Here is a 23,057-nt window from a genome sequence, read left to right as displayed (position 1 = left end):
ATCACCCTCCCGCTACGGTCCTGCCGGGGCCCAAGGTCAGTGCCGTCTTAACGCATGGACCCACCCGGTCACAGTACAGGGGCCGTGAAATGAGATCTGGATGAAATTGTAAGAACCAAGATTGAAACCGATACGCTTCTTGGTTGCATTTTTCAAGTTCTATAAAAGAACTTTTGTCAATCTTTTATTGACAAAATGTCAAATACTTGTCCCTATTGACAAGTATTTTATCGGCTGATTATGCCCCCCCCCCTTCTCGCAAGTGTCGTCTTAATGCGGGGGGGGGGCACCCGAGCACGGCCGGGAGGAGACGGTGCTCAACTGTAGAAAGGGGCCTCATGAATATATGATCCGATAGAAAAATTTGGGAATAAACACGTAAATTGGTAGGCAAGTATTTTTTTTCCAGCCAGATAAAGGGGGGCTCAGAAAAATCACTTCGCCACAGGGCTTATGCAGGGCCGCCACGAGGGCTGAGCCGGCTGGTTTGGTGAATCGGGTCCTGGACAGGAAGGGAAACAAATTTCCCCGATTAATCTCTGCTTCAACATTACAACAGGGTGCCAAAATGCTTGCTTGACACAGCTGACCAAAACCTCGTGGTCCCGGATCTACGATGATCTTAAGGTGGCCTTCATGTACCAATGAGTAGGGGCACAAAAAAAGAAAGGAGTCGCTGCCCGTGCGGGATCTATTTTTGGTGCCTACGATGACGTTTCTCAGCTCAACAATTCTTTTTAACTTCCAACTCGGATTTGGCACCCTTTCCTAGATAGGTGCCAAACGGGGCTGCACCGGTCCCACGGCCTCTGTGGGGGCTGATAGGCTTCAGCATAGTTTCTTATAATTTTTTGTTTTTTTTTCATACTATAAATTCTTTATCGAGAGACCAGTGAAAAATCTGGCCTCTAAGGCCCCAACAAAGATCCCAGCCTAGCGACCCCTGCTACAGGACGTGGGCGTGATAAATGCATCCAGTCTTCCCGACTAGCCTAGTACGTCCTATAGATATTTTATCTGGGAAGTAATACCGGGTGACTCGAAACGTTACGCCGTCCGCCAATAACAGTTTTTTTTTTGCCTTGTAGCATTTGCCGCAAATTCACAAAGGTACTAACAATTTTAAGGGAATTAAAATTAATTTAATACTCTAGATAACACTTTAGAACATTCATTTTTTAAAATATTGTTGGTGCTGCTACTTACTTTCAAAATCAGAGGTGCTTTATGTGGTGATGGTGAAGCTCAGGTATAAAAATATAAAAAACTAAATTCTTCATTCAGCTTTGCTCCTTAAACAAAGCTTATAAACTGACCATCAAACTTCCAGTTCCGTGATTTTTTCAAGACCCAAAGAGACATCCACACAAGCAGACGACAGGTTAAAATCGTAAAAAAGTGAATTTTCCCACATTCCACTTCATAGTAATATGCTGCCATCTATACTCAAATTTGAAAGTGACTCACGTGGTGATGATGAAGTTTAAAATAAAAAAACTATATTCTTTATTCCGCTAAGTTCCTTGTAAACAAAACTCGTGAACTGAACTGGAAATTTAAACTGAAAGTTCGGTTATTTTATTTGAGCATAAGGAGAAGTCCAAAACAAAGAACCTCTTAATGAGCAGACGACAGACAAGTAGTCAGTTTGTTTGGTTCCCTGCAAGCTAAGCTCACAAACAGAACTGGAAGTTCGAACTGCCAGTTCGGTTATTTTTTCGGGATACAAGGAAACGTCCAAAACGAGGAACCTGGAGAGAAGCAGACGACAGAGATTCTGGGGCTTGCATCGAGCTTATATTACTGGACGGAGCATCCAGCCGCCGCTACTGCAGCGACATCATATGCAAGGAAACCACGTGACTCGGTGGAAACAAAGTTCCCGCCTGGCGATTTGCCCATAGAAATGTACATGCAGTTCGGTCTCTAAATATTCGGTTTTAAAGATTTTAAAAAAGGATAGAGAACTCTCATCTAAAGGTGAAAAAAGATAAAATTATTTGTTTCATTATATAATACTGGAATCATTTCTTTCGTTAATGCTGAAAAATTTCTTTCATTAATTCTTGAATTTATTTCTTTTATTGATTCTGAATTTATTTCTTTCATTGATTCTGAAAATATATCTCATTAATTCTGAAATTATCTCTTTCATTAATTCTGAAATTATCTCTTTCATTAATTCTGAAATTATCTCTTTCATTAATTTTGGAATTATCACTTATTTCATTAATTTTGGAATTATCACTTATTTCATTAATTTTGGAATTATTTCCTTTATTAATTATTTCTTTCATCAATTCTGGATTTGTTTCTTTAATTAATGCTGAATTTATTTCTTTCATTGATTCTGAATTTATTTCTTTCATTGATTCTGAAACTATATCTCATTAATTCTGAAATTATCTCTTTCTTTAATTCTGAAATTATCTCTTTCATTAATTCTGGAATTATCTCTTTCATTAATTTTGGAATTATCACTTATTTCATTAATTCTGGAATTATCTCTTTCATTAATTTTGGAATTATCACTTATTTCATTAATTTTGGAATTATTTCCTTTATTAATTATTTCTTTCATCAATTCTGGATTTGTTTCTTTAATTAATGCTGAAATTATTTCTTTCATTGATTCTGAATTTATTTCTTTCATTAATTTTGGAATTATTTCCTTTATTAATTATTTCTTTCATTAATTCTGGATTTGTTTCTTTAATTAATGTTGAAATTATTTCTTTCATTGATTCTGAATTTATTTCTTTCATTGATTCTGAAACTATATCTCATTAATTCTGAAATTATCTCTTTCATTAATTCTGAAATTATCACTTATTTCATTAATTTTGGAATTATCACTTATTTCATTAATTTTGGAATTATCACTTATTTCATCAATGCTGAAATTATTTCTTTCATTAATTCTAGAATTTTTTCTTCCATTAATTTTGGAATTATTTCTTACTTTAATTCTGAAATTACCACTTTCATTAATTCTGGAATTATCACTTCCATCAATCTGAAACTATCTTTCGTTAACGCTGGATCGGAATTGCCGCCTTCAATTATTTTGGAATTATCACTTCCATCAATCTGAAACTATCTTTCGTTAACGCTGGATCGGAATTGCCGCCTTCAATTATTTTGGAATTATCACTTCCATCAATCTGAAACTATCTTTCGTTAACGCTGGATCGGAATTGCCGCCTTCAATTATTTTGGAATTATCACTTCATTAATGCTGAAATTACCCCTTTCACCGATTTTATCCTTCAGCTATCCTTCAGCATTACGAGGGGAATACCTAAATGAGTGTTGCTCCGGCTAACCAAGTATCCAGTTGTGGCCCTGCCAGTAGGTATCTTATTTCTGACGAATGAACGTTATATTGGGTATTTTTTCTTTTAGATACATTCTCATATTTGTAATTCACACCTGGTAGCATTTCTTTTACTTCTATAGATCAAACTACACAGTTGATCTATACTAATGACCCACATGACTTATTCTGTAGAACTGGGTTTATACTGCATGGGCCCATCTGGGCACTTCTCCAAGGTGTCAAATGACAATTAGATCTAGTTCCGATTTCCAAGAGTAAATATGCGAATAGGTAGGTAGGAATTTTTATCTAGGTAGTAGTGCCTCTCTCAGAAACATCGCTTTGTACGTGGGCGTGTGATAATGTTAAGACAACCCTGGACGCACTTTATGAAAATTGTGAAAAGCTAATCGAAAAACTCAGCAATATAATGTAAAGTCTAGTTTGCAATATTATTAGTTTCTCATCCTTTGTGATAATTATCTTCAACTATACAATAGAGTGTTCTTAAAATTTTAGGATCTTCTATCGGATGATCGACGTTGAAAGAAAAAATTGTACAAAAAAACAAAAATACCATTTCATATCTTTTTGTGGACCCCCCTTTTGTACTGATGCCCTAAGCACGTGCTTATTTTGCGTAATGGTTAATCCGGCCCTGCGTTTAGCTCATTTTCACAAAATCAGTTTTGAGGTCACGGGTCTTGACCTCAGCGACCATTCCATTACAACGATCGGTAGGATAAATCCCAAATGTTTTCTTACAGCGGCTATCCTATGTTTTTCATCCGATATAACGACCACCGCTGATTTTCAACATTTATTTTCTACGGAACGGGGGGGGGGGGTGGCAGGGAGTCGTTATCACGAGCATCAAATGTATTTTCCGTGATTTTTCTACGATATCATCAATATACAGTGAAACCCCTGTTTTGCAAACACCCGTGGGACAAAAAAAATTGTCCGTAAAAGAGGAGTGACTGTATCATAGGGGGAGTTCTTGTATTAATTGTATTTTATAGTATTAACAGTAACTGAAATGGTTCTTTATTTGAATATAAATGAAATTCTGACAATATGAGAGAGATGCGTTTAAAGTCACAAAATAACATTATTTAAATAGGCATTTGTCGGTAAATTTTTATTTGGCCGTAAAACATGGGCGTTCACATTTGGAAGGTTTCGCTATTTTACGGGGGTAGAGCGTGTTTTCAAAATTTAAAGGCATATTTTGCATGAACGCCGTTGCTGATTGGTTAGAAACATAACTTTCAGGATTTTTTACCAATCAGCAATGACATTGAGTTTTTAGAGTATAGAAAAACTAGCCCTTAAACGACATTAGTGTACTGCTGTAAGCAGATTATCATCGGCGTCGGTGATTGTGACTTGTGGGAAAAATTGGCTAAAATTGGTAAATGTGGGGTGGGGTGGGGGGGGGGGTTAGCGTTTGTGGGAAATTTTGAGAGTTTTATCCAATAAAAAGGAAATCTAACATTATCTAAAAATTGTTTAAAATTTATCTTAACATTTTTTTCTAAAATTTATCTAAGTATTTTTGTGCGCGTTGCTTTTCTAAATACAATACTTGGGTGAATATTTTCTCCTATAAATGGCAGCACATTAATTCTTAATTTGTGAAAAACTTACTCAACAGATGAGATATTAGTTAGTAAAACGCGAAGAACTTTTGTCCATACAATAAGTAATGGTCCAAAATAGCTGAGACTGCATCAACACTTCCATTTTATTATCATATTATTTCCCTAAAACTAATGTTATTTGAGATGGGGAATGAACATTTTTAGGACATAGTCTTCGTTTTATACAGAATATTTACAGTTTTTTTAAAGTATAAATGCATTTTTATAGAGAATTTTTTAGAAGTTTTTAGAGCATAAGCCCTAATCTGTATATTGCTGTTGGATGAAGCCATATCGTTTGTGCAAATTAGGTTAAAATGTTAACTTTTCGTCAGCGCCCTCTAGCGTCAAAGATTACTATGCGCATGCTAGGCACAGGAGAAAAGGCGGATGCCCGTGTCTGACACGGGAAAGTCAGGCGAATGGTTAAACTTTGGTTACCGAAATTATTTCTTCCTAATTCAGGAGATTGTGAGAGGACGTTTCATAGCTGAATAATGATACCGAAATTTGAACCAGAGACCCGTAAGGTGATGCGCTAACGATTAATTAAGTGAAAAAATACTGATAGATGGCGCCACCGTTTTTCAAACCATTCTACGTCTACCTACGTAATTTCAGAATTAATGAGAATTTCGAATTCCAAAAATGATGAAAGTTCAGAATTCCATAGGATAAAAATTCAAAATTTATTTGCAAAACAGTGGCAGAATTGGTAGTAATTTAGAATTTATGAAATGAATATTTCGAGAATTACTTCTTTTTCTAGATGAAAGTGCAAAATCTCAGAGTTGATGAAAATTCTGAATTTATGAAAGTAATTAGTGTTACCCCAAGTGCGGCCCCCAAAAAAAGGGTCCCGGTGCGACCGCACTTGTCGCACACCCCTAAGGGTGGCTCTGCTACCGAGAACAACCCGCAGCCCTGTCACATCTGGAAGAGAACATTCGTTAAGATGTTCCGTGAATCAATATAGACTATAACTGTATTCCGCTATGGAAGATGCGGTTTTACGAATAGGAAAAGCATGGTTATTAACGGAGAATACATAGAAAGATGTGTCGAATTGTGGTGGCGCCATCTATCAACAAAACTTAATGATAGTTTCTTTCAAATTTATTAATTGAAAGGGTTAAAGTCAGAGTTGTGTAAGTAAAATTTTTAACAATTAAGTCCGGAGATGTAATCTGGAAGTGCTAAACTACTGAAAGGAAAGTGAAACTCAGCTTCAATAATTTGCCCCTGAATAATTACAAAATTTGTAACATGGGACTCATTATTACGCTATTCAGTCGCCATTATTAATACGCTTTGGCTCCCTCTGAATCAGCGTTTTAGAATCGCAGACGTCCGCGGACCGGCAAACATTTCCCTAAATTGTTAAAGCCGCTACATGATTGAGGAGTTGTGCTGTTGCGGAATGAGAAAAGAATGTTTTTTCAGAGTTTCTATTTCTATTAAGAAAAACAAAAATTCCATCGAATGAGAAATGAAAGCCAAGCACAGAAATTGAACGGAAATTTATGCAGCGCATTTTATCTCACAATAAAATTAATTGCTGATATCCTGCGGGGGAGAGAGGAAAATACAGTAACTGTTATCATGGCGTACGAAATTTACGGTGGTGTGCAGAGCAAATGTGATTTTCTTTTGATATTGCAACCATATATATTCATTTGCATGCTGCACACCGGTTTAAAACAAAACCTGATTGTATTTGAAGAATTATAACAAACAGTATTGTTTTTACTGGGTAGATGTTAGTAAGAGCTTAACGATATTTCTCCCGCTGAAATTCTACGACAAACTTAAATACATAGTAAACTATTAAAAAGGTAAACTAGTGTGCAGCATTGGAAAAAAAAAATGTTATCAATTCACGTGTTGTTCAATTTGACGCTGTGCACCTGTCTTAAAACTAATTTTATTCTCTGGATTGTAAGAACAGTTTTGTATTTATTTCACAGATGGCAGCAGGAGTTTAACGCTTTTTCATCCGTGTATAACAATATATTATTGACACACTGAAAGCACTGATGCCATCTGCAAGAAATAAAAACATACATAATCAAATAACCTACTGCCCATTTGTTTTAACTATCTTTATAGTCGATACACCAAAAAGTATAAAAATGATTATTTATGACATGAAAATATCAATGTAAAAACAGAGTAGTAGCTGGCTGAAGTTTTTCTATAAACAATAAAAGCATATCAACTGCTATTATGGCGTATAAAATTTACACCAGCTTTAAATAAAAACCAACGCAACTTTATTTCAGGAATTATAACAGATAGTTTCGTTCTTATTTGATAGGTTGCAGCACGAGTCTCAGATGAACATTTTTGTTTTCTTAAATGTATATAAGTCATAAGGTTAGGAAAATTTTTCTTCTGTAATTACTTTAATGTCGCTTGCGAAATTGTTCACTGAATTTCACCCGTCCTGCAAGCTTGAGAAGAATGAAGAACACTGCTCTGTAATCCTCTGAATCGGGGTAGTTTGCTTACGATAATCCTGTATAACTACGCAGTTATGATTTATCAACATGTTGGTCACGTAAGTCACAAAATTTTCACTAGGAGAGTCCTCTGGTGGTGTATTTTACAATTTGTTTTTTAATACGTATTCTTATCGAGACTCCCGTAAAATGTTTCATAGCTTTTTTGACGGCTGTACACAGCCCAGAACATGGGAAACTTATAGAGACACTCGTTATAATGGTAAAGGACGGAAAATGAAAAGTTGCAATTGAAACAAAAGTCGTGAAGCGTCGTTTGGACACGCAAACCGAACACAAAATTAATTATGAAATCATTCGTCATAATTAGATTCTATTGTCTAGTCACTCTATTTCTTCATGGGAAATTAATTGCGTATTTAGTGGATAATTATTTCACAAGGGCTGTCAAAAAGAATGTGAAAACTCGAACCTCATTAGTCCAGCTTATTATGGTCTGTTATATGAAATGGTTCTCACTGTTTTTTGTTTTTTTTTTTGCCCTAGCTCCAGCTTGTCTGCAATTCTTGGAAACATATCGGAGCCCGTCTTTTGACAATCAAAATTATCCTCGCCTTTTTCTGAATCATGTTGGTGAGCTGAACCATTGGCTCTTGCAGATACAATTTGCCATTGCAGTATGTTTTGTGTAGTGTACTTTTGATATTGAGGGGCCAAACATCGGGCATTAACGTTTTCAACTTGAAAGAGTGTGGTGATTTTACTTGCTACTGGTGATCATAAGTAAGGAAGAGATGATTTTGGAAAGATTGTCAAATGACCATCCCCCATTAAAATCAAATTTTGCAGATGTAAATGAGGTGTGTATTCTTGAATGAGTAATAGATTAGCCTCCTCTCCGCGTAGCAGGAGTCACTAACTCCACTTTGCAATGTCATATTTTCGATGAAGTAGGATTTTTACTGGTTTTCAGTGAATATAAAGGTGGGAGGGGGGGGGGTGTTCAATCGAGCAATCAGCTCTACAAAATAGCTGAGATTGTCATTGCTAAAATACAAGGCTCGTAAGAAGGCGAGATATCTCGTTCGTAAATATCGATGAGGGAGAAGCAATTGATACCGAGTAGTGACACTGAGAGACAGAGCGAATTACCAAGAGGTTTCCGCCCAGGTTAGGATCCAGGGAAAGGCGATGGGGGGTAATATGAGAAAATCAGAATGTCTCGGAAAATCCAAGACAATCCTAGGAATCTCATAATCGATAGTCCCCCTCCTGACAACCTGGATCCACGCCTGGCTGAGTCTTGAAGCACTCACTCTCGGTCATTCGGTCAATCACTCACTCACCAACTCTCCTGCTCATAATTCAACACTACAAGTGGTGATGAATTGTTGTCGGCGATTTTTTTTAAAACTTTATTAAGAAGGCGCTGGGAGACTAACCAATTTCACGTTTTCGAGACACTTCGATCGCTCTTGTATATAGTCCTCCATTCTTTGTTCTTGCCGTTCCTTACAGGGACCCAATAGTTCATTGGGGTCGGCGCCGTCGGCCTGTCCGAGTGATACTCCAGAGCCAATCTCTTATTATGCTGATGACGGTCAGAGTCGAACGCTGTATGTACCTGATTATCTCTCTGATGGTTACCCGGATAGTTGTTGTTAGCGCTGTTGCCCACTCCTGTGTGACCATCGTTGCAGCATGGGATCATGTGTTGAATCTTCTCGTAGAAGAGCGACGCTATGCTCGACGACAGCTCCAACAGCTCGATGATGGATATCACCGATGCTCCGATGTACAATCCTAGGCAACCACCGAGATCGGCGAACATCTCTGGGAGCTGCAGAACGAAATGGAACAATAAAATGAATAAACATTTTGATTTGACAGATTTTCTGATAATTTTGGATCAGAATAATCAGAATACACAACTTATAATGGTCGGTGTATTGAATCCATGATGGTCAGAGTACTCCGTACACGTGGTGATGAGGTTAATCAGTCTATGATGGCAAATTTCCTAATCCAGTTTAGTCAGGGCACTGAATCCAGTTTGATCAGAGTACTGAATTCATGATATTCATGATACAGTAAAGCCCCTCTTAACAAACATCTTCTCAGATGCGGTCACTTCTCTTTTATGGCCAAATAATAATTTCCCCCTTGTATAATAAAATTATGTATTTCAAACCCCTGACAGACGGTCACCACTCTTTTATGAACTAATTTTTATGTCCCACTGGTGACCGTAAAAGAGAGGTTTACTTTGATCAGTCTACTCAGTCAATAATGGTCAGCTTACTCATTCCATAATGGCCAGAGTACTAAATTCACAATAGTCAGAGAACTCAACGCGTGATGGTCAGCATACGCAATCCACGATGGTTAAAGTACTCAATTCATAATGGTCAGACTGCTTTGTGCATTTTGACCAGTCAGGCCCGTAGCCAGAAATTTCGTTCGGTGGGGGGGGGGGAGAGCCAAAGTGATAGAACAATAGATTTGGCCGTCCTTTTCCCTTTTTTCGGTCATTTTCTCATATTTATGGGGGGGGGGGCGCATGATCTCAAAGTCCCCCCCCCCCACCCTTGCTACGGTCTTCGCCAAAGTACCTCATTTCATGATGGTCAGAATCAAATACGGACTCAATCTACGTTGGTCAGAGTGCTAAATCAATAATGGTCAGAACACTCGATAGAGTCTGAACAGAGTACTCGATAAACTTTTGTCAAAATACAGTCAAATCCCGTTATAACGAACTCCAAGAGACCGGAGAAATCACTTCGTTATAATGAAATTTCGTTATAAAGGAATTCCAAGTTTTTCTATTGTTCCTATGTAAACTAATCTGGGATGATTAGAAAAGTGTTCGCTAAAACGAGATTTTCGCTATAACGGTATTCGTTAAAACGGGATTCAACTGTACTCACTCCACACAAGTCAGAATATTAAATGGTCGAAGTTCTCAATCCACGATGTTCAGAGTAATAATCAGTCTACGATGACCCGAGTACTGAACACATGGTCCGGACACTCAATACATTATGGTCAGAGCACACCTTACATAAGCGGTCATCAACCTTTAAGACATTGCTGGCCAAATTAAACTTTCCACGGAGCCCGTGGGGCCACCAAGTCATAACGTGGTATATTATTACTTTCAAAAATTCCGAAATTACTCTTGACAATTCTGAAATTATTCTAAATAATCCTGCAATTATTTCTTCCAGTAATTCTGCAACAATCTCTTAATAATTATTAATTTTCATTCAAAAACGAAATTATTATTTTTCAGTAATTCTGAAATTATTTCTTTCATTAAGATATTTTTTAGCATTTCTGTTAATACGGTAATTATGAAAACCTTTCGGATGACGAATTTGGCATTTCAAAATATGTAGACAATATTAAATCATCTAGTCCTCAAAAACTTTTCTGGCTTAGGGTCCGACGACCCTTTTACTGTATTAAATGAACAGCATTGTATTGAACCTGGAAAGGCTCACAATTCTAAATGCGCAGTGCAGATTTCAGTGGCCAGAGCTCTTTAAGGACTTTTTTGTTGTAATTTAATAGCTTTTCTTTCTCAAAATAGCTATTTTCTCAAAATATCCGACGGGGGCCAAGGCAAAAAAAGCTCCGAAGGCCACGGGTTGAAGACCCCTGCTCTGCATGATGGTCAGATTGCTCAATTCACGAGGGTCAGAGTGCTCAAACCCTTTATGTGGCATATAAATAGGAATTCTCAATCCAGTTTGGACCTTACGTAATATTCGGATTACTCAATCCAAAATGGTCAGAGTGCTCGATCTATGATGGGTCAGTTTATTCAATCTACGACGGTCAGCTTATTCAATCTACGACGGTCAGCTTATTCAATCTATGACGGTCAGTTTATTCAATCTATGACGGTCAGTTTATTCAATCTATGACGGTCAGTTTATTCAATCATGGGTCAGATTATTCAATATATGACGGTCAGTTTATTCAATATATGACGGTCAGTTTATTCAATATATGACAGTCAGTTTATTCAATCATGGGTCAGATTATTCAATCATGGGTCAGATTATTCAATCATGGGTCAGATTATTCAATCATGGGTCAGATTATTCAATCTATGACGGTCAGTTTATTCAATCTATGATGGTCAGTTTATTCAATCATGGGTCAGATTATTCAATATATGACGGTCAGTTTATTCAATATATGACGGTCAGTTTATTCAATATATGACGGTCAGTTTATTCAATATATGACAGTCAGTTTATTCAATCATGGGTCAGATTATTCAATCATGGGTCAGATTATTCAATCTATGATATTCAAATTATTCAATCTATGATATTCAGTTTATTCAATCTATGATATTCAGTTTATTCAATCTATGATATTCAGTTTATTCAATCTATGATATTCAGTTTATTCAATCTATGATATTCAGTTTATTCAATCTATGATATTCAGTTTATTCAATCTATGATATTCAGTTTATTCAATCTATGATATTCAGTTTATTCAATCTATGATATTCAGTTTATTCAATCTATGATATTCAGTTTATTCAATCTATGATGGCGAGTTTCTTCAATGTATGATGATCAGTTTATACAATCTATTTTGCTCCTAGTACTTAATCCATAATAGTCGAAGTACTCATATACTTAATGGACAGAATACTCGATCAATTTTAGAGTGAGAATGCGCCATACATAAAACGATCAGACAATCAGATATTCTCACCTTATAATTCTCGATGTCCAGGAAATGCAAGTAATTCATCTCTGCGAGGAACACGTGCACCCTCAGGAAATTTTTACTGACAGAAGAGTGATAAGAAAAAATTACAAAACGTATTAGCATGTGGATATGTTACTGACAAAGCTCGAAGTGCGGCCACTTCGCGAATTGGCCGAGAGTTTTCGTCAAAGTCAGATTTTCGGAAATGATTCGTCGAGCTTTGGCTGGCCAATTCGCGAAGTGATGGGAGATCCCTGGCCAAAGTACGATGTAAGACGGTCCGGTAGGCACCAAATCCTTCTCTTTCTTCTTTTTCATCGCCAATGACCCCGAATCATGTATTTTGCTATCCGGACTTTGGTCAGGGATCCCCGACCACTTCGCGAACTGGCTGGCCAAAGCCGGAAATTCGGACATTGGCCAAGTCAATTTCTTGCTTTAGCAGTAACATATATACGTAGAACGACATATATATGAAACTCTTTGATCATGGAATTGACTTACTTTATAAAAGTCTCGTTCAGGTCAACGAATCCGTTCTCCGAGAACACGGGGCCACTCGCGTGGTCAGTGAATTCCGGGATGAGTTCTTCCCATCTCTTTAGGACGTACTGTTGGAAATCCATGTTGGGCCATTCTGAGTTTGAAAGCGTTATATCGTATCTCGTGTCTCTGGAAAGATTAAGTCATAATAACGCTATTAGTCATCAACAAAACATTTTGAGCTTCAAATTCTTCTCGAGAGCAGGTTTCGAATAGATTGATAGGGAACCAAAGTGTGCATCACAAACTCACTCGCAGGCAGGTTTGCAGTACAACGAACACGCATTCTCGTCATCAGATAGAAAATTCGAGCTGAAATTCCTACGACAGCGATCTGCAAGAATACAAAACATAAACTTGATATGCCCAAAGCTTTTGATAACGTACGTCATACATGTTCAAACCATGGTCCACCCGCGAGGCAAATGTGGCCCTCGGAGTCATCTCATGCCGCCAGTGACCTCAAACCAAATTTTGTAAAAATAAGCAGAGTGGCACACTTTCAGATCACTCAAGGATCTCGCAGCGTATTCACAGATTACTTAGGAAACCCGAAAGATACGTATTTGTAGATCAATAAAGTGACTCTCGGTGCACACAGTTTCGCATCAATTGAGTGGCCCGCAGCACATTCCTATTTTGCTCAAGTGATATCCAGGCGTACTTACGGATCACTTGCGCAACCCGTGACACAAATCCAGATCACTTAATTGATCTGCAACATATTCATAGATCATTTGAGTGGCCCTGGGGCAGTTTCACAACACTTATAAACATCTTATTTCTAGTGACGAAATTAATTTAATAACTAACTAATTAATTCAATCAACAATGGAGCGGCTTTTACCCCGAAGTTGCACCACTGATGCGGCCCGTGACGCTATAGCCGACCCTTATGTTGACCCGCGATTAGAAAGAAGTTGGCCACCCCTGGCATAGAAGGTTCTTTTTGAAATTCACGCTAAAAGAATACGTTTGTAAAACAACAGTGAGTCTGTAAATCGTCCTATATACATATACAGTCGAATCCCGTAATAACGAACTCCAAGAGAACGGATAAATCACTTCGTTATAACGAAATTTCATTACAAAGGAATTCAAGATCTTTGCAAAGTTCCTATGTAAACTTATCTGGAGGATTAGAAAAGTGTTCGTTATAACGAGATTTTCGCTGTAACGGTATTCGTTGAAACGGGATTCGACTGTATATATAAACGGTAGCCCTCCTCTCTCTCGTAGTCAATAATGAATTCCCGCAGGACATTCCCATATAACTTAATAATTAATCCGCGGCATGTTTACTGATCACTTGAGTGACCTGCAGCACATCCCCAGAGCACTCAGCTGGAGGGAACTGGAGAAACCGCGAGACACTGACATCCCTCTATATAAAAAGTTATCCGCGGCACATTTCCATATCGCTGAAGTGGCCCGCAGTACACTTAGGACTTAGGGCCGTATTCACCGATATGGTTTAAACTGTAGTCACAATTATTGGATAAGAGATCAATATAGATCAATCCCGCACTCTCCTAAGATTGAGCACGCTTGACGTACATCATTAAATAATGACGCATCGCAGTACTTACCCTGCTCTTCATCACAAGGGTTGCAGAAGCTGTACTTCCGGTCGAGTTGCTCTTCTACGCAACCGCACGTCCCGAACAGCAGTAATTCACGGCACAACACATGGCAGTACTGAAATTTTCAAAAATATGTACTATAATCATTTTGTTTTTGTACCATAAAGAACTATTCCAAGGCTTACGGGGGAAAGTGCGTTAAAGTGACGTCTTAAAAATGTCATGAAAAAATTGCTAGTTATTCTACTCATTTAAATTATGAACGAATTGTTAGGTTTTGAGAAAAGGGCTCCATAGAAGCCAGGAATGACTTTAACCCCTTACAAGGATTTGGCGAGAAATTCGGATGATCTCTACTTGACTAATAGGCGATAAATATTTTAATCTCGTCCTAACTTAGCCGTACGTTGGAAAAAAGGAAAGAAGTTGAAGGGAGGGGGGGGGGGGAAGAAAAGGAGAGAAAAAATGAATGAAAGCAAAACAGGGAGTATAATGATTAAGTACAAATAAGAGAGAGGGAGAGAGAGGACAGAGATAAGGGAGAGTAGGTAAGCGGAGCATAACCCTCACCCAAAGCCGCTTGAAAGTTTAATGCAGCTTTGCCCTCACCCAACCGGTTCTATTTTTCACTTGCATGCATATAGCAGAGGGCTACATCATATGTGGGAGGGGGGGATAATTGTATAGAAATAAAAGGAAGGTAAAAAGAACAAATTCTCGTAGGGTTACAACAAAGCCTCGCGATCATGGAAAGAGAGGAAAGAAAACAGAGAGAGAGATAGTTTGAGTTTATTCCACAGGCGTTTGGGCGCAATATTACGTCCCTGATCGTAAAGTGGTTAAAACTCCCGCAACCGTAGAGTCTTTCAAACGACACGTGGCCAGATAGTACGATACAGCCCAGACGAAGAAAGAAAAGAAGTAACTTTTTTTTCCAGAAGAGAAAATCTGGAGGAGAGAGTGAAATTTTTTTTTACAGATATCGCCAAGGAAGGCAATCAGTAGCCAACTGTTGTTATTTTTTAACAATTTTCTTGCAGCTGTAGTAATTGCACACACACACACATACACACTCTGCCACTAATTTTTTAAAATATTTTTATGTGTTTTTGGGTACTTTAATTTTTTCATAATTATTTCAAGAAGACAATTTAGGACACTTTCCTCGTTAGTTGCACTCTTATTGTTTTAATAACGCTGCCAAGAATGTCCTCGATGATCGCCAAATGACGATTAAAATGTAAATTTCAAATTCATATTTGAACAACAAACCTCGTAAGTGTAGTACTTATACTTGACCACAAAATCTGGATCGACGTCTCCGAGAAGAGTCACAACCGGTGAGTCCATCAGAGAATAGGTGCAGTCACCGTACGGATAAGGAAGCCTTTCGATTTTGCGCTGAAAGAACGGATCTAATTGAAGTTTAACCTCTTATTATTAGTATATGTACAGGATTATCAAAATTACCAAACTCAGAGGGCTGTGGAGGGCGGTCTACTGGTCTGAATGACATGAAATTGAGGCAACAGAAACTTGAGATGATCCGTTCACGTAAGTCACAAAATTAAGTAACAAGTGTATGCACGCACATCTAGCAAAGTGGACTAGTCCGCTACCAGAAACACCACTGGATTTCACTCTGGCGTGAGGCGCTGAAGTAGAGGCATTAGTAGACTCTCTTTACTTCACTAATAATTGAATAAATAAGGAAGTCAGGGTCACCTGTCTCCAGTGGTGTTTGTGGTATCGCACTTGCTCGGTTTGCAAGAAGGCCTTGGTTGGAATCCCCGGTGGATTCCTATTGCCTATTCTGGCCGTTATGGATTGCTTCTGGCTATTATGGATCACCTATTCTGGCCATTATGGATCGCCTATTCTGGCCATTATGGATCGCTTATTCTGGCCATTATGGATCGCCTATTCTGGCCATTATGGATTGACTATTCGGACTAATATGGATTGAGACTATGACGATCTCGTATTGAGTCTTGTGACCATCGGGGATTAAGTATTCTGGCTATTTTGGATTGAATACTCCGGCCGTTATAGACTGAGGACTTTGACCATCGTGTATTGAGTATCGTGACCAACGGGGATTAAGTATTCTGGCCATCAGGGACTAAGTACTTCGATCATTATAAACTGATAACTCTGACCACTGCGGATTCAGTAATCACAAGCATGTATGGAGTATTTTGACCATTATGTAGGACTACTCTGGACTGCTCCTAGACAAATCCTGACCATTATAGATTGACTACTCCACTACTCTGACCGTTATGGATTGACTATTCGGACTAATGTGGATTGAGTATTGTGACCATCGGGGATTAAGTATTGTGACCATCGGGGATTAAGTATTGTGACCATCGGGGATTAAGTATTGTGAGCATCGGGGATTAAGTATTGTGACCATCGGGGATTAAGTATTGTGACCATCGGGGATTAAGTATTGTGAGCATCGGGGATTAAGTATTGTGACCATCGGGGATTAAGTATTGTGAGCATCGAGGATTAAGTATTGTGACCATCGGGGATTAAGTATTCTGGCTATCTTGGGTTGAGTACTCTGGCCATTATAGATTGAGGACTTTGACCATCGTCGATTGAGTGATCACAAAAGCATGTTCGGATTCTTTTGACTCTTATGTAGAACTAATCTGGACTACTCCTTGACTACTCCTGACCGCCATAGACTGATTATAATCTGACCATTATAAATTAAATACTCTGATTAATATTGATTTAGAGCTGTAGCCCATCGTGAATTGAGTATTTTAATCATCCTGTATTGAGTATCCTGACAATTCTGTATCGAGTATTCATTGAGTAAACTGACCACTATTGATTGAGTAATCTCAGCATCATGTTTGACATATTCTGCCCTCCATGGATTGCCTACTCTGCCTATTGACATTATGGACTGATTACTCTAACCATAGTATATTGAGTATTCTGACCATCGTCGTCGATTAAGTACCCTGAATATCGTGGATTGATTATGCTGACCATAATGGATTGAGGACTGACCATCGTGGATAGAGTATGTATTGAGCACCATTTTTTAAAATTTGAAGTGTCTATTATCAGTATCGTCTGGACCAATATAAATCCACAGTCTTCTGGGTCGGAGGAAGTTTGGTTTAGATAACCATCTCTGTAAGAGATGTAACACTTACACTGTAAGAGTTTCGTAAACGTTCATTTATAAAACTTTGAAAAATGCAATTAATGAGGTTATTGGTTACATTGTAGAAAATGTAGCTGATGACCTGCTGATGAAAATGTATTAGTCACATTTTCAAGTTTTATAAAAGGACTTTTATCAAAGTTTTATAGTGCAATTCCGGCTTTATACATGTAATTCGATAATGTAAATTTATAAATTGAAATTCCCAATATTTACTATTCTGATGCTGACGTAGGTTTTGGTTCCCGGATGAAGAACGATGCTGCCTCTCTCTATGGAAGGATAACTGTTTCTTGGATGGATCAGAACCCTTACCCCGTATTCCGGTGACAGCATGTCCAAATATTCGTCTCGTTCGATATTTAAGGTGAGAGTAAGACCTGGAACCACAGAGCAAAAATCGACACGAGATTCAGACAATTCCATGGATATACGAGTGTTTTTTTTAAAGTGAAAGGCATTGAGCAATCCTTTTTTTCAAAACGCGTGCATCTGTAATTTTGAATAAGCGCAATGTCTTCCGTTACACCGTGTGCGAAGACTGACGACATTTTTCAATCATGTCAAATAGCGCTTGCGTTTCGTGCTGTGTGATACGTTTGCCTGTTGTGGCGTTGTATTTGTATTTAAAGAAAAATCAAGCTGCCCGCCTCTTGTGAATATTGGATTACTGTTAGCCACGTAGAAACTCATCATGACTGTGTGAAATGTATGGTCCGAACGCTATGAGTGATAGCGAAGCTCGTAATTTGGTGAGATTGTTTAAAGGAACGCCAGAAGAACCTACATGTACCATGTTCATCCCGGTCGTCAACAATCACGGACAATCTTACAGGTGCGCCGGATACCGGACTATAATTTTCTCTAGGACTTTCTAAAATCTTATCCATTTACATACCCTACCGTCAATCATGTGACTTTCGTATTCCAAATGTTTTTAAACCGAGAAAATCCTTGATCTATCGCCATCATAAGCAACTTATTATCGTTTTACACCTCTTTTCAAGTGGTAAGTAGTATCGGAAGTATGTGTGTGTGCATCTGATAGCTGAGAGTGCGCGTAGTGTGTGAAATTAGTGCTACCATCTATTTGAAATTATGAGTGAAGGGTAATAATTTGATAATTCACCGTTGTATAGGTTCTGTTTGCTACTTTTTAACGGGGAGATAAGAACCTGGAAGTTATACACCATGGTGAACCCACTTCCGCAAACCAACAAACATGCGGATGCTGTAATCGAGCCCGGGACCCAGTGACGTTGGCTAGGCATCAATTCCATTGCACGTAGTCATCGACGCATTTTAAAATGAAGTGTTTCGGTTTGCAAGGGATGATGGTAGAAAATCACGGCTGTGCGTGTTTTTTGAAAATATATTGCTCAACAGCAACTTGAAATTATATATAGCTCTATAATATTCATAGTTCGGAAATTGATAATGGTCACTTCATCATGAATATGCGATATATGCTGACCTCTGGTCTGTCCGGCTCTCCTCACCTTGCCTATGGTTGTCTGGTTCAAGAGGATCGTGTAGCACGAGCCAAGTCTCGACGAGAGATAGTCATCTATGGTGATGTTTCTGGTCTTCAATGGCAAGGTACTCGATATACTGTGAAAAAAAGGAAAAATTATAGATTGTTATATCGATTCATGGAAATTTAAACAGCCAACAATTCACCGAACGAAAAATCCACCGAAAGAAAAATTCATCGAAGAAAAATTCGCCGGAAGGAATATTCATCGAATGGAAAACTCACAGAAAGGAAAACATGTCGAAAGGGAAATTCATCGATGGAAAAATTCCCTGACGAACAATTCATAGATTGGAAAGTCATCGAAGGAAAACGTGCCAAAAGGAAAATTCATTGAAGGGAAATTTCACCGACGAACAATTCGTAGACTGAAAATTCATTGAAAGAAAAAATTCCCCGATTAACAATTCATGCACTGAAAATCTACCGAAGAAAAATTTATCTAAGAAAAATCCACCGAAAAAGGAAAATTCATCGATGGGGAAATTCACCTAGAACTGTTCACTTTTGGAAGATCGAGAAAGAGTGACTGAGTCAGTGAGCAAGTATGAGAATGATTAAACGAGTGAAAATGGCTACTGACTCTGTTGCTCACTGACATAGTTACATAATCTTTTGATGGCGAACTATGTTGTCACTGAATTCTTCTGACGATGAATTTTCCGTTCGGTTGATTTTCCAACGATGAATAAAATTTTCCCATCGATAAAAATTTATCCTTCAATTAATTTCCCCTTCGATGAATTTTCTCTTCGGTTAATTTTCCTTTCGGTAGTTTTTCCCATGTATGAAATGTTTGCCGGTTCATTTCTCTTCTGATAAATATCCTTTCGGTGAATTGTTGTAGTTCATTTTTCCGGACACGCATTCATCCATATTTTATAATGTTTTTAATCGATTTCAAATTATCTAATATAGATCTTTTGAATGCTTTCATCTATCATATTCAGCTGAACCTAATAAAATTTAAATTCTCCTCAAACGTATCCATCAGTCAATGTTTCTGCCGTAGAACCAATGAACAATGATCAACACATTCCAGACATTTTGTGTCGGGGATGATTGAAGACGTCTCTTTGGACGCTATTTTGCAATGGAAATTTCTCTAGTACAATATTACAAGACGCTATAATCGATAATAACTTCTGTTATAGCTCATACATTCATAATGCACACATGTTTATGAGAACATCCTAAAAGTTATTCATGTAGATATAATTTTTATTGGATTTTTTCCCCTCCTTGCAATGCACCTGCCATTTTTAATTAAACCTTTGGAATAGAATTCAATACATCGATAAGGTTCTCGTTAAGATGGCGGAAGTCAAAGATGAATATACCTTGAACGTAGTCGGATATTATTTTTGTTATTGTATCTATAACTTCTTATGTGTCATTGTTACCTGTAATTTATTGCTCGTATAGCAGCAGCCCCCCCCCCCCGTTTTTCACATATTCTTTCCCAATATATTGGAAAATATCATAGTAATATGACCTGATTGACCTATTGGTTTCGTGGACGGCAAATTACAGTCTACGTTTTCTTTAGTAAAAGTCTTGGATTTTTGTAATCCTTTTTTTTTTTTTTTGGCAATGGCCAACAATTTGTGTGTATTGTCTGAAGTCTTTGCTAAGGGTTCTTAATTTTTGTTCTACGGACTCCTTGCGCCAATAAGATGGAGGCTACGGACTCCTTTTTAGAGGATAATATTCAGTATATAAAACCGATGCAAAAATTTAAAGAAATCATTGACCTCTCATGAAAGTTTGAGGTATTCGATTACATTGAAAACGTCATTTTGGAGGAAAAGACCTATTTTTATTGCACATACTCAATACTCATATTGCATGATACTCAATAGCCTGTATATTGACTTTTTTTTAAATATAATACTACTTAAATGTTACCCTTCTCTCTCTCTCTCAAATTACAGTGATTAGTTGATTATCAAACAAAATGAACTATTTAATATACGTTATTTCAAATACATAATCTATTATGGTTCTTTTTAAACATATTAAGTGAAAGCTACGGTCTATTAATACCATCAAACTCATTGCATAACCTTGGAGCGAGAAAGCATAAACACTTGTTATAAATTGTTTTTCCTGGTAATGGTATATGATATGCAGGGTATTTATAATTGAAGTTCAACTTTGAAATGGCGATAAAAGGAAAACTACTAGACAAAATGTTATCAAACTTGGTAATAATTTACAGGAGGTCATGGGATTCAATTTTCTGCAAAAAAAGTTCAAAAACTCCCCACCAGTGAGGAATGGCGCTGTTAACAATATTTTTAACACTATTTTGGGGTACTTTCTATCGGAAAATGTTATTAAAGTTCGCTTCAGTACCATTTTATAGAAAAGTGTGAAGAAAGGTAGTCGGATACCTTAAGGAACCCTCTCACTTATTTCCGAGGACCTTCAAGGTGGTCAATGAACCTCTTGTTGAGATACTTTGCACCATACGAAAAAATAATTGCAATGAGGAATCATTTCTAAAGGGATCTATGTTTAGATCCCTTAGTTGGAGATTTCTCTTTCCCTTTAGATCCCCTTAGCCACTCAACGTGGTGAAAAAGTTGAGTCGCCAGTAATACCCGTAAAAATGAAATATTGAAGAATTGAAAATTCGAAAATTAATTAAAAATTATTAAAGAAATAAAACATTTTGAATTCAAAAAAATTTTCAATAATTTTGAGGGGCAACTGTTTTAATAACCAACCCTTTAATTCACATCTTGCAGGAAATTTATAACCTTGATTTTAGTGACTATTTACAGCCACATTTAAGAGGAACTTCAAAATCAAGAACCACTAAAAATATCTTCAAACCAGAAATAAAGCGATGAAAAAATCTTCGATAACTTACTCTTCCGTTTGATAGTGCCCGGAACGGTTTCGTGCTCATCCCATCATCAAAAATGATTTAAAAAATTAACAGAAATTGTTGTAAAGCATTAAATCTATAAACTATGGTGTAATACACAATAATGATACCGAATTATCTTCACCTATATAAACACAACTTTTTAGCAGAATAAAACTTGACATTAAAGGAAAAAATAATTCTGTGATAAGCTGAGGATAATTCTACGTTAACATGGTTGCGATCAGAGCTCTGAATCTCTACTCACCTCTGACTGAAGCAATCCTTATTATTATAAGTACACTGGACGATGAGGTCGTAAACCTTGTGGCCGTACTGCTTGAGGTGAGTTGCCGTTATGCCCAACTTTCCCCAGATGTCACTCAGGTCTTTGGCTTGACTCTGATTTATGAACTCTTCTTCTGAGGTGAAACAGAATCCTGTTTTATGAAATATTCCAACATTAAAAAACTATTATTACAGCTATAGAGTTTCGTGGATCGCACATGGTTTAAGGGAAGGAAATTCAGTTGGATTTTTAGCTTATGAATTACTCGCCAATCAGCCAAATTAGCCAAAACATTCTGGTCACAATCCAGGAATGTTCTTGAGGCATTTAACGAGGGGGTCTTATTAACAGCATTTCGTATTTTAACCACTTCAAGTACAAGCTTTTGGCAGCAAATTTGGATTATCTCTATTTGACAAATCGGCGATTAGTCTAGTAACCTTGTCCTAACCTAACCACACGTTAAAAAAAGGAAGGGGGAAATGAAAAAATACGTAAAAAAGGGAAAAGATAGAGTATAATAGATAAGGTACATAAGAGTTAATTTTTTAGTCTTTTTTCACCCTCACCCTACGTGTTCTCTTTCCCTCTTACATGCATATAGTAGGAATATACATAATGTGTGTGTAAAAAAATCATTAATAGAACTATATAGAAAGAAAAACGGAAAGGGCGCGGTAGCCCAGGTCGGTAAGATACTCGCCTAAAGTACCAAAGGATGTTTAGAGGTGCCACGAGTTCGATACCCGGTTCGTCCTTGTCAGAAAACTTTCCTGACACAGGGTACAACAAAAATGGCGACATGACCGCAGCAAAAATTGCTACCGTAGGGAGTCCCCCATCGAGGGGTTAGCGCACCAACCTCTCGACGAGTAT

At 37.6% G+C, this 23,057-nt stretch overlaps 1 protein-coding gene across 1 annotated transcript; it reads right to left on the bottom strand.

Annotated features, from left to right (window-relative positions):
- Nucleotides 1–8,426: 8,426 nt before the first annotated feature.
- Nucleotides 8,427–22,769, bottom strand: LOC149070139 (FMRFamide-activated amiloride-sensitive sodium channel-like). Its single transcript, XM_089249986.1, has 9 exons — nucleotides 22,161–22,769; nucleotides 18,958–19,094; nucleotides 17,700–17,863; nucleotides 15,563–15,691; nucleotides 14,297–14,405; nucleotides 12,960–13,041; nucleotides 12,669–12,836; nucleotides 12,168–12,243; nucleotides 8,427–9,264 (listed from the first exon to the last, which is right to left on the bottom strand). Exons 3-9 carry the CDS (start codon nucleotides 17,817–17,819, stop codon nucleotides 8,872–8,874), a joined length of 1,077 nt encoding a protein of 358 aa, XP_089106112.1. The 5' UTR covers nucleotides 17,820–17,863; nucleotides 18,958–19,094; nucleotides 22,161–22,769; the 3' UTR covers nucleotides 8,427–8,871.
- Nucleotides 22,770–23,057: the final 288 nt, after the last annotated feature.

This window comes from Pholcus phalangioides, unplaced genomic scaffold, assembly GCF_987345545.1.
Source record: "Pholcus phalangioides strain wild (caught in Gottingen) unplaced genomic scaffold, Ppha-v1.0 ptg000022l_1, whole genome shotgun sequence".
NCBI classification, from domain to species: Eukaryota; Metazoa; Arthropoda; class Arachnida; order Araneae; family Pholcidae; genus Pholcus; species Pholcus phalangioides.
The sequence above is the reverse complement of the archived record's forward strand: the minus strand, read 5'-3'. Positions and strand labels throughout refer to the sequence as shown.